Here is a 13,423-nt window from a genome sequence, read left to right on the forward strand (position 1 = left end):
TAGCGCAGATAGCCCTCGTGTAGCTTTGCGCGAAATTCAAAAAAAAACAAACTACCCCTGTAATAGATTTGTTCATGTATACTTAAAACTTTCCTAAAGTAGAATTTTTTCAGTGATTCATTGAATTCTGCTGTCAAAACACATTTTTTAAGCTGTTGTTTGGCCCATTACAATTAAAATGAATATAAAAGGTGATTTTTTTTAGACTGACCTTGAAACATTTGAAGAAAGTGTAGGATTTTTTAATGTAACTACTATTACAAACTGCAAGTAACACAGATGCCTGTATAAGTTTGTGTAGGGTCATATTACCACTAATATCTTCATAGAAAATACATCTAAAAGCATTCATTATTTTGAGTAAAAAATTACTACTTATTTCGAAAAATAACTTCATTTTCTTGAAGTATGCTAAAATTGACTAAAATGTAAATAATCTTTGTGTGAATATTTGGACAGTTCATTATGGTTTTACAGAAAATGAAAGTGCAGTTGCCTCAACTGGATGCATAATTTTATATTTATTTTGTAAAACAAAAGTAAACTTTTCCTGAAAAGTACCATCACAGACAGCTAGAATTGTTTATCTAATTTTAAATAACTTACTTCTAAATAATTTTTAAATGCAATCACAGAGTACAGTAGGGTAATTTCTGAATAGCTGTGTCAATTCTTCCTTTTGTATTTGCATATATTTTTTTAACTAAACTATGTTAATCAATAAATAAAATTTTTATTTCAGTAGTAGAAAAAGGTACTTAAGTTATGTAAAGAAACTAACATTTTATGTTCGTGAGCAACCAGTTAGTTTTGAATAATTGCAGAATGAAAATTATGTTATATAATTATGGTATTAAAATTCTAAAAACACCCAGGAAGAGTTTGAATTGTTTGTTTGTTTGTTTGAAGTTAAGCACAAAGCTACACAATGGGCTATCTGTGCTCTGCCCACCACGGGTATTGAAATCCAGTTTTTAGTGTTGGAATTCCACAGACATACCTGCTGTGCCACTGAGGGGCAAGATTTTGAATTATTTTACTTATATAACCAATTAATTTTCTTATTTTTCAGTGTGTATCTTTGGGTGTCTGTATATATATATCTTTTTTAAACTATTTCAAATTCTCCAGCTATTTTGTGTTTACTTGTGTTGATTTAATGTTTCCTTAAATTATTTAATTTTCTTATTCTCAAACTTATTTTGTCATCATTTAGTTTGAGTTTTTTCAAGATTTCCATTTCTTGGTTTTTCCTTTTTTTTAACATTTGTTTAAGTTTTCTTAATTTTTGTTGCATTCTTTGTTCTACACTAAGTTTCAATGTTCTCAAAGTTTTTTACCTTTTTGTTTTTCCATTTTATTGTAGTTATATTTTAAGCTTTTTCAGTTGTTCTTGTTTTTGTTTTCATTCCTATCTCCATACTTAATCTAAACTTTCTTATATTTTCTGGTTTCTTCGTTTACTTTTTATTCTGCCTATTTTTCATGTAATCTCTCCCATTTTTTAGTTTTCTTTTCTATATATATTTCAGTACTGTCCAGTTTTCTTTATTTTACATTTATCTGTAACTCTTTCTCTGCATATGGCATCTTTCTTTTATACTCTTTCATTTTCCACTCTTAAACCTTATCAAAAGTTTTTCTACTTTTAATCATTTTCATACATATGAATTAACTTTTTCAGCATCCTGTTTTTTCTCATTCTTCCCTAGCTTTCAATGTGAGTTCAGCTAATTCTGTATATTTAAGTTTTAGCTGTATTTTCAATTTTTTGTTGGTTAATTAAAATTATGTATTTTTAAAATAAAAATAAAAAATACTTTATATATTTTCAGAAATCTTGTATTGATTTTTCATTGCAAGCCAAACCGCTTCAACGCTATATGCCTAAAAACAAAGACAGTATAAAATACAAATTGTGGAAACTGGTTGTATCAACAGGCTTTGAGTACTTTATCATGGTTCTCATTGTTCTCAATACATTATTACTGATGATGAAGGTAAGTTGCAAGTCGTTTTTTTTTTTAGGTTAAAAGATCTTGTTCATTTCTCATTATAGTATATCATTTGGAAGAAATTTTTGCTTTGTACAAAAAATTCTTAGATTTTTTAATAGAGGTTTTAATTTTTTAAAAATATATTTATGGTTCAAGAATCATAATCCTTTCGTATTACTTAAGTAAAACTTTCTGCCACCTACGTGTACAAAAAGATAAAAGAAAATTTGAAACTATCTGAATGCAAAAAATGTAAAACACTTGTTACTTACCTTTTTTATTTCATATGTTTTATTGTAGTTTACTTGAAAATACTTAAGCCTAATGCTTATGTCACTATTAGGAAGAACATTTTCACTTAGAAATAAATATAAGTTAACAATATCAATTTTATCACATTAACAAATATAAATACCGTATTGGTCCAATTATAGGGTGATGTCAAATATAAGGCGACCCCCATTTTCAGAAACCATGGGAAAGAAAAAATTAATGTCATAACATCCTTTTTTAGGCCTGCAAAATCAATACAATAACTGAACAGCCTGCAGGTGTATTGGTTGCAATAATTAGTGATGAACTGGAGCGAACATCTGCCGCACATGCGTAAATGGATGCTATATATGTGGACGTTAAGAATGCGACAGGCTAGAGTAGGAGGAAGGAGCCTGTGGTCAGTCATGATTATAACCCATCTATGAATTTTCCAGCCTAATTATTAATCAAAAAACATTGCCTTATAATTGAACCAATGTGGTAATATCTAATGAACCTTTTTTTAATTACGCTGTTTCAATATTTAAAATATAAGATACTCAACCAGTTGTAAAAAAAAATATTTTGGACTTTCTCAGCATGTTATTGGTAATTTTGTTAATATTAAAAACAAATTAAGATTTTAATTCATATTTCATTCATGAACTGAGTAAAATAAGTTAACTATTCTTTTTCAACTTAACTGTTTGGCTAAACTTTCCATCTTATTTTTAGATATCTATCAAATGTCTCTCTAGTGACTAATTTGTATATTAAATATGATTCATTTTTAACAGTCTGAGTTAATTGAGAATCTAAATTAAACTTTTAACTTACAGTTTTATCTGTTGAATGTTTCTTTCTTTTGTTAACCAAATTTTTGTCAAGCAAAATTATACCATATTTTTTATCATTTCTCAAAATTATTCATTAACTTAATTGTTATTGATATATTATTGGAAAAGTCAAAGACAATGTTCCTTTCTTAGTTGTTAATGATTAATATGTTCATATTTCAAATGAGTTAAATGTATTTAAAGTTACTATTTTAAGATCTTTTTAGCATGAAATGCATATTATATTTGTAGCTGTATTTTATAAATATTCTTGTCAAACAGTTACACAAAATAGAAGTTATTAAAAATGGTGAACACATAAGGAAAATATTTTAGTGAAAGCTGTGAAAATTGAGCTGTTGTCTACACTGTTATAGTTTGTTTTTCTAGAATCTGGTCAATTTACAGAAAATATTTCAAGTATTTAATTATTTTTCTTATTAATGCAGTAAAAACTGTCATTGGCCTTTAAAAATTTACAGAAACTAAAGAACTACAAGTTGATTAATTTATCAGATTGTTTCGTAAACTTGAGTGAATGATTCATATTATGTACAATTGCTGTATTTTGTGTTATATCAAGGAATTAGTAGATGATTTTTAATAAGCTTCTATATGGTTTTACTAGCTATCAGCTGAGCTTAAAAATTAAGTAATATATTTCATTGCTATAGTTCTTTTGTTCTAAATGGTTTCAATTTGGCTATTTAAATTTTTGTTTGTTTGCTTTAGAATTTCCGCACAAAGCTGCACAAAAGTACATCTGCACATAGCCATCCATAATTTTGAACTAATAGACTAGAGTGAAAGCAGCTAAATCTTGGATTACTCTGTTTGACTGAATCGTTGAATTTGGCAAAAAAATCCGTATTTTGCACCCATGGCCTTAAAGCGTGGAGCACATTTTTACAGTAATTGGACTTGAACCATTAACTCAGAGTCTGTAGGACTATTTAAAAGTAGCGTCAAGACATAGCAACAGATTTTCACAGCGTGTTAAGAAGCAGACTAGTGTTAAGCTTCTCAAAATCAACGTTGTTCGAGTTTTAACAGTAATTCAGCTTCTCATGCTGATATAAGTGAATGACCATTCCTTTCAAGACAAAAATACAAAAACCCTGTAATCAGAGTGCTTTCGAAAGTTGGACCATTCTTCTCAATATAAATAACCATGGCATGAATACCAGTGGATTAACTGAAAGTTATATTTACCTTTTTTTACTATAAGCCAAATAAAATTTGAAACTGCTACTCACACCTTATCGAGACATTTCCCTGTTTAAACAGTATAAAGGGAGAATTTTTCTGTCTTCAGGTGGTTCAGCAGTAAACATCAAGAGCTTTAAGGCAGACACGGATCAGATCAGATAGCTTATTGTGAAGCTTTGTGGAAAATACGAAACAAACAAACTGTACAGCTCTTTTTGAATTATTTAAGAGTTAATATATGTTATCACCGAAAATTCCTATATTGTTGATAGGTTCAGAATAAACGTACAAACGTATTACACAAACTATATAAGAATCGTTCAACAGAAAGTTACTACATCAGATGTTACGCTAAGGTATAACTTGTCTAAACACTTTCTACAGGATGTTCGAAGTACATAAACGCCGTTCATTTTGTCCGAATGTTTAAAATAAATAAGACATTTTCGAAAAGCAAACTATCACAGTGTAGACAGGGCTTTGTATGAAACTGAGCATGTGAAGTTAAAATCCTTTTTGAAACTATTAAACTTCAGTCGGAAATGAAGGAATTGGCAAGAGTCTTTTTGATGGAAATTCTAAGAAAAAAAAAACGAATTACATTGCATGCAAACTAGTCTTGAGCACTGAATTGACTTTTTATTTTACATGAATGCTCTTTAAGGCTATTTCATGATCCACAGAAAATGGAAATGAACTAAGCTGGATGCGATATCTGTGATATGAAGGTTTGATGATGAGATTCGCATTATCAGTCAGAATTTGATATACAAATATAAGTTACATCATGTAAATGAAACTAAAACCTCTTCATTGATAAAAAGTTAATTAATTAAGCTCATGTTCCTCTTTTAAACATTTCGAATATACAGCTAATGAGCTATTTATACTTAAAAATGATAAGATGTATATGTAATATAGAGAGATAGATCATGAAATACCCTCAAACCCGTCACGACTGTCTACAAAAAAAACAACAAAAAACACGCATGTCTTTTCCGACGGGGAATGTGTGTGTGCGGCTGGCATGGCAACTAGGCTGTGTAAATGTTGAGTATAAAACGTGGTTGTTCTTCTGCTCACCCACAATGCCACGGCTTATCTTCTGTAAATTACGTCTTTTGCTTGTCTTTACGTTGATGTTTTAAAAAAAATTAATTAATCAGAAGAGAGCACCTACTCTGGTTTGTCGCTACTGCTTGCTTGACCATCAGGTTAAACAGAACGTAAAACTAATCATGCTTTATGTTTGACAAGTCGTGTGCGCTTAATATTTGTAACAATTGGCTGGGAAAATGTTAAATATATTTAATATAAAATAGATAATGGCTGGAATAATGTTCTTGTTTTATGCCTGTGGAAAAAGAAAGTACGTTTTTGTACAGTAGGAACTACTGATTGCGAATTAATTTTTTTCGTACCAGCTTGACTTGAAATCCATTGAGAAAATACTGAGCCAACCCCTGGCCTGAGCTGTTTTATAAATGAAGAAAATACTAAAAAATCTTCAACTTTCTTTTATAAAACCATACGCTGTTTGGCTCTAGTTTATTAAGTCACCCGTTATAAATTATTATGTATCAAAGACGTTCTTATATTACAAGAAGGACACTGTAGTTTTCTGCGACCGATGTAACCTCACTATGTTATGATGAATAGCGATCTTTTTTTGTGTGTGTGTGCCATTTTTGAGGTTAACCCTACTTTTTCCCTCATTTTTCTTAACTCTACAGAATATCTTTTGATGCCAATAATGCTAGTCAACAGAAAAAAAATGGGGCATTTTCATTAAGCAAATATTACAGATTTGTGAAAAAGCTCGGAAATTTTCTAAATTTGCATTAAATAAAAGGAGGAAAAGCATTATTGAAAACAGAACTCTTTAATGTTTCTTTTAGTAAATTTTCACTCTCAAAATAATTTTCCTTACTTTAGGGTTTCAGTTTTGATTTTGTTTTCGTTGAATTTTAGTTTCATACCATATTTTGTGGAGTGTTGTTTGTGTTTATGTTGTATTTATATTTATACAGAGTGATGACTATGTTGTTGAGATGTTTCACTTGTCTTGCTTTTATTTCCTTGCTCTTGTGTCTCGTCCTGTTTCTAGTTTTACAATCAGAGCAATCTTCTCAAGAATATTCTGCACTACATGAACGCCGCCTTCACTGCTTTCTTTACTGTTGAATGCTTATTGAAGTTGGCTGCATTTGGAGTCAGGGTAAGAAAAGGGATGTGATTAGTGTATATTTAATTCACTCAAGTTAGATAATATCTCCAGTAGAGGTCGCTAGTTGCAAGATAAACACACGCTAACTGTTCACACACATATGCAATAATCACTGCTATCGTGAAGATTTTGCGTTCTACTAATATATAATTTTTAAATAAAATTTGCAGTAAGCTTTTCCTTTTGAAATCAGGAATATAAATTGTTTTGTATCTTGCTTCATCTTCTGGCGATGTAAGATGTTTTGCTTCTTTAATATTTTCGTATTTGTTCGTTAAATTTAAATAGCCTGCAAGAGATATGTACTGGTAAAAACAAGGAATACATATTACCAAGGTTGGCCTCTTTTTCCTGTACCGCTCCTCTGTCACTACACATTATAGACTATGTACCATTATAATTTTAACTTTTCTTTTTTCTGGCGTAGCTTGACTGTAGTGATAATAATGTGTGAGAGACTGAGTTATTACCTGTATCATTTGTCATCAGAACCAAAAAATCGTGTAGCAAATAAGAAAACACATATATTGTGCTTATTTACACTGTCTACTTTGAAAAGTGTTTCTTATTCTGGATATTACCATTAACTAAAAGGATATTTAATGTGCTGGTTCAGAAGCATATATTTTTTATACACGTTACCATCATGAAGGTCAATCTGACATAGAAATAAATGAAAAATAATAACACCGGTGGCACGTGCATGGCTTTCAAGTCCACTTCTATATGTCATGGTCATCTTTTGTTTGCCAAAACAATGGTCACCATCCCAAGTCGCCTAGAAAATTGAATTGTTCTAAAAAAATAGTTTACAAGAGTTGGCTAATATAGAATGAGCATGCAAAGACTGACTTATTTTACATGATCCTAACAAGATTTAACCCACCCAAAGAGGGCTTACAAGGATTAGCTTCATCTGAAGAGACTATCACAATTAATTACATTTAAATAGAGCTTACGAGGACTGACTCCATCTGAAGAGAGATTACCACAGTTGATTTCATTTAAAAGGATTGAGTGAGTATTGACTCCATCTGAAGAGACTACCAAAATTAATTACATTTAAATAGAGCTCAGACGATTGACTCCATCTGAAGAAAAATTATCACAATTGATTCCGTTTAAAAGAAGTTTGCTCCCCCCCCCCCAGTGGCACAGTAATATGTCTGCGGACTTACACCCCTAGAAACCGGATTTCGATACCATGGTGGGCCCTTTGTGTAGCTTTGTGTTTAATAACAAACAAAAACACAACAATAAAAGAAGTTAACGAGGATTGACTAAAATTTAACGAGATCTTGTGAGGTTTCACTCCACCGAAAGAGAGCTTACAAGGATTATTTCTATCAATACAGTTTATAAGGATTGACTAAAATTTAACAAGATCTTGTGAGATTTCACTCCACCAAAAGAGAGCTTACAAGTATTAGTTCCATCAATACAGTTTATAAGGATTGACTAAAATTTAACGAGATCTTGTGAGGTTTCACTCCACCGAAAGAGAGCTTACAAGGATTAGTTCCATCAATACAGTTTATAAGGATTGACTAAAATTTAACAAGCTCTTGTGAGGTTTCACTCCACCGAAAAAGAGCTTACAAGGATTAGTTCCATCAATACAGTTTATAAGGATTGACTAAAATTTAACGAGATCTTGTGAGGTTTCACTCCACCGAAAGAGAGCTTACAAGGATTAGTTCCATCAATACAGTTTATAAGGATTGAATCCATCTAAAGAAAGCTTGAATTCCTGTAAATACAGTCTATTAGGAAAAAGACTATCGAAATAAAAAAAACTTAACTTGTTTGAGGACTGACGTTATCCATAGATGGTTTACAATAATTAATTGCATAGAAAGATAGCATACGACAACCGATTGTATAAAAAAAGAGTTTGCAATGTTGACTACATTCTAAGAGAGCTAACGAGAATTGACTCCACCTAAAAAAGAGCTCACAGGAATTAGTTCTATCTAAAAAGAACCTACGAGGATTAAGTCTATCTAAAGAAAGCTTGTGTGTATTAATTAAACTTTGAAAGCTGTAGTAGATCATGTTTTCACCAATACTGAGAAGTGTAACTTACAATTTTAATTTTAGTAAATTGTGGATACAGCTGTCTATCGAAAAGTGACTTTGCATTTTGTTATGTGTCGTCTTTTTTGCTCACATCTTCTGAGATTAGTACTCCCATGTTGCATGTTTCTTGCAAAGTCTTTTGTTGAATTCCAACAGATTCTGTCATATCGTCTTACGCCATTTTTGATCAACTCGATCATTCGAAATCTCCATTCGTGCGCTTTCTTCTCAACCATTAATGAAATATTTTTGTCAAAATCGCTTCTATTTTACAAGTAGCACCTGTTTAGTTAACTACGTTGCTAGCTGAGTGTTTATTCCTAGTGGGACGTTTTTAATTATTTTTCTTGGACTTTCAGCAAGTTATACTTTTAGCCAAGCTAAGACGTTTTCGGAAGTGGTTCTACCAGCAACCTGTCAATCCATTCATCACGATGTATGTTATCTACTAAAGAGTTACTGTGCTGCTTTATCAATAATAAGCTCCAATTCGTGTTATAGGTATAATACTTGTGGTCCATAGAAGCATGTATTAGATCTCGTAGAACATCTTTCAATGTCTTCAGATATTATTAACAAAGATTTCTGAACGGAAAAATATAAAGATGTCTGATAACATGTTAATCACACCATATCTGCTATTATCCAATACCGTCCAGGCCTTTCGTCCATTTAAGAGTTCTTCCTAACCCTTCTAGAAATCCACCCTCTTCCTGAGAGGTAAGACACTTGATGAGGATTTACTTCCTTTGTTCGATCCCTTTTGGGACTTCAGAATGATTTGTTGAATCTCACACTGCTGCAGTCAAATGTATTTATGTCGACGAAACAAAGGGCATAGCTCGACTTGTAGTCTTAAAAACGTACGACGAATGAGGGTATCGAGATGGTGACTTTTGTTTTAATGCTAAAGAACGACCAACAAAATGCCTTATACATGGGATAATAAGCTCCAAATGGCGTTATATCTGTAACTAAGGTGTTAAACAATGTTGTTAGTTTTTACCGTCAAACTATCTTAACTGCAGATTAAGCAAAGTTTTAACAAAGAAATTTGAAACATGCTTGTTATGGTATAAAAAGCGCAACACGGGGATATTATCTACCTTGGGAACATGACTCTTTAAATGAGCTTGATTGAAATGTAGTGAAGACAGTTCTAAAATTAAAGCTACTGTTTTCCTAAAGAGCTAGGTGATTATGACAAAAAACGACAACAACATATAAAGAGTTGAATAATTAATTGAGAGTTACGTTGCAAGTTATTGCAAATCGCATGTTGAATATTACCTCCAAACGACTTTAAACTTGAATTTGCTTGAGAATTACACCATAGTAGAATTCACTAAAAATAGGAAATAACGTAAAAAATACCATGTTGCTTTAGTTGATAATTTTCTAACCAGGATGTAGAGATTGCTGCATGTGATACGCTTACTGAAACCTGAATGATGAAATAGAAAAAAAAAGTGTCTTGCTAACTCTATTGTTCTAATATCTTGTGTAGCAGCATCATGATAACTTACCATTGGTTTGGTCGTAATCTTGTAGATTAACCACAATTTTTAAGCTTTTTATTAAAATTCTCGATCATACGGCACTGGTACTACACTTGTAGATATATAAAATATTATATTACACCGTTTTTTTTTCACACCTTTGATTTAAACTATTATTTTGGAAAGGTATTTCAACAGTTTTCGTATATATATATATATTAAGGAAGTGAAATTTAATGACAATTTTTAGTCTACTGAAAAGCCAAGTTTCATTGTTTATCGGCTAGATGTGAGAGTAAAGTGAGAATATTTAATTTATATAGTAAGCCTAGTGAACACAGAACACTTTTACGTATTTTGACTACAATATTTTAATAGGTCATATAACGATTTAAAAGAGTTACCAAGTGGTGTTTCAAAACATTAATGGCATAAAGACTCGTGTCAAAAGTTTTCCAATAAAGCATTCTTCTTTAGACTTGTTTATTTTACCTTTTCTTTCAGTTTTATTGCTCGTTTATTTGCTTGCAACCACATAGCATGTTGTTGCCTGCCTCGTGCATTTTCTGCCCAAATAAAGCCGAGCACATGCTAGACCTACCAAGAGCTCCTCGGCATCGGTAGAGGATTGCTTGGTTAAGTCTAGCTGAGTATGAAACTAACAAATTGCATGATACTGTATAAGCAACAAATTCTAAGTACGGGTAATGCATGCGGCCCTTTGAATAATAAAAATTATGACTGTTTTTGAAAAAAAAAGGATGATTTGAGCCCAAACAATAAGTTTAGTTCTTTACATATTATTGGGAAATTCCAATTGAATTTCTTCAAAAAACTGATTTTTTTTTTTTTTTAAATATGATCGTCTCAAAAGAAATGTCACAATTTAATTAACCACTGAAAGTGATTTGCGTTAGTTATTCAGTCAAATAGAAGCTACTTTTAACAGCTTCCATCGATTATAAGAAGAAAATACGGATGCTTGGTTTTAAATGGTTGCAGGTTTTTACCTAAAAACCCTCCAATCCTAAGGATATTTTTGTAAAACTTGGTTGTAAGTTTGAATCCTGCTACCCCGTTTTTTTTTCTTTTTTTCTCTCTTTCCACCTTCCTGCCGCTGTAGTACTACAAGGCAAGCAATTTGTACCTTGACATTTTAATCTACATGAACGAAGCGTTCACAACATTCTTTCTGCTCGAATGTATCCTCAAACTTGCGGCTTTCGGATGCAAGGTTTGGTACTTTTTTCTATTTACCTTTTATACTATTTGTTATCTCTAATAAAATGTTTAGTTTTTTTAAAGATATTAAAACGACTCTCTTAAGCCTAGGCTTAAACAAATGTAGTCTAGGGGGAAAAAAGGGGGACAGCAACTTGTGGACTAAATAAAGGTTAGTAATTTTTAAAGGTAAGCATGAAATAACCAGTTTAATTATTTCTTATAAACCTCATAATTCGAATTAAAACAGTGTTCAGGATGTTTGAATAATTGCAAATTTACAAACGTTCTTTATACATTCTTGATATCTGACTTATCCGATGATAAAGAAATTTTATTTTCTTAATAAATTATACTTAACTAAGTTCTGATCTGAATATTCAATAACATATTATAAAATTTTATTTATAGTTTCTAAAAAAATAAACGAAACCATCATTTAATATTTTAATCTTGTTCTTTAACAATTATAATCATTAACTTTTATAAAGGGATCCCGATTATGTAAATTAATTGATTAAACTTTCGCCAGCTATAGAGAATTTGTATTTGTTATAATCTAGGCCTATATTGCTATACTTAAGCACGTAGAGAAACAGTAAAATTGTAACGAGGGGGTAACCACGCAACTAATTTAAGTCTAATATTTCTCTTGTTGTTTGTATTAACATTACATCTTATCTTCAAGATTAACAAAAAGTATATCGAATACTGCATCAACTTATGTTAAACGATCCAATATATATAATACGTATTCTAATTCATCAAATATTGTAATACATATAGAACCAAGTGAATAATTCGCTTTGGGATTGAATGGTAGAGCAAACGAAAATGGAAGGAATAATACTAAACATTTTACTACAATTATTTATATATTCTTTAACTTCAAGATGACTTTCAACCATGTGAAATTAATGAATCCTACTAAACATTTTACAACAATTATTTATATATTCTTTAACTTCAAGATGACTTTCAACCATGTGAAATTAATGAATCCTACTAAACATTTTACTACAATTATTTATATATTCTTTAACTTCAAGATGACTCTCAACCATGTGAAATTAATGAATCCTGCTAAACATTTTACTACAATTATTTATATATTCTTTAACTTCAAGATGACTTTCAACCATGTGAAATTAATGAATCCTCATTTTTCAAAATTATAAATTGAAATTTCATTCTGCTCATAAGGGATTTTAACTTTTATAAGTTTTGATACCGTCAATACCGCTTTGAGTATTGAAATTACTTTTTAAATCACACAGGTCACGTTTTCCTCTAATTTTTCTTTATCATGTATCGGTGATTATAATATAAACATTTTTAAGCAACAAAACTGTATATCACTCGTTGATATCGACCACTATCTCCATTTCAGCTTTTTATACCACTAAAACGCCCTTATATTAGTAGTATTAATAGTTAGATGGTACCATTAATCAGTGTTCTGTGTGCTAAACATTGTATTTGTATTACCATCTGGATATAAACCGAAACGTCATTCAACTGTAGACTTCAGGCAGATACAGGCCATAGCAGAGTCAATGCCAATACTACATATCCTCAACTGTTATCAAAACAAATACCGTATTTCATCTCTTCCCCGAAAGTATTCTTAATGTGTTAGATTTCCCCGAAAGTATTCTTAATGCGTTAGATTTCTCCGAAAGTATTCTTAATGCGTTAGATTTCCCCGAAAGTATTCTTAATGGGTTAGATTTCCCCGAAAGTATTCTTAATGAGTTAGATTTCACCGGAAGTATTCTTAAGGTATTAGATTTCTCCGAAAGTATTCTTAAGGTATTAGATTTCCCCGAAAGTATTCTTAATGCGTTAGACTTCCCCGAAAGTATTCTTAATGCGTTAGACTTCCCCGAAAGTATTCTTAATGTGTTAGATTTCCCCGAAAGTTTTCTTAATGTGTTAGATTTCCCCGAAAGTTTTCTTAATGTGTTAGATTTCACCGGAAGTATTCTTAATGTGTTAGATTTCCCCGAAAGTTTTCTTAATGTGTTAGATTTCCCCGAAAGTATTCTTAATGTGTTAGATTTCCCCGAAAGTATTCTTAATGAGTTAGATTTCACCGGA

General features: G+C 31.0%; 1 protein-coding gene across 9 annotated transcripts in view; it reads left to right on the forward strand.

Moving 5' to 3' along the window:
• Nucleotides 1-13,423, forward strand: part of LOC106461346 (voltage-dependent calcium channel type A subunit alpha-1-like) — a 97,196-nt gene that overhangs the window by 45,912 nt on the left and 37,861 nt on the right. For 7 of the 9 annotated variants that reach the window (XM_022388230.1, XM_022388234.1, XM_022388231.1 and 4 more), the window contains 2 exons: nucleotides 1,836-2,000; nucleotides 6,405-6,515. In XM_022388230.1, coding sequence (XP_022243938.1) covers nucleotides 1,836-2,000; nucleotides 6,405-6,515 — 276 coding nt within the window. Of the gene's footprint in view, nucleotides 1-1,835; nucleotides 2,001-6,404; nucleotides 6,516-11,225; nucleotides 11,337-13,423 lie in introns of all 9 variants that reach the window. The other 2 variants (XM_022388235.1, XM_022388227.1) reach the window with 1 other exon arrangement.

This window comes from Limulus polyphemus, unplaced genomic scaffold, assembly GCF_000517525.1.
Source record: "Limulus polyphemus unplaced genomic scaffold, Limulus_polyphemus-2.1.2 Scaffold939, whole genome shotgun sequence".
Lineage (NCBI taxonomy): Eukaryota > Metazoa > Arthropoda > Merostomata > Xiphosura > Limulidae > Limulus > Limulus polyphemus.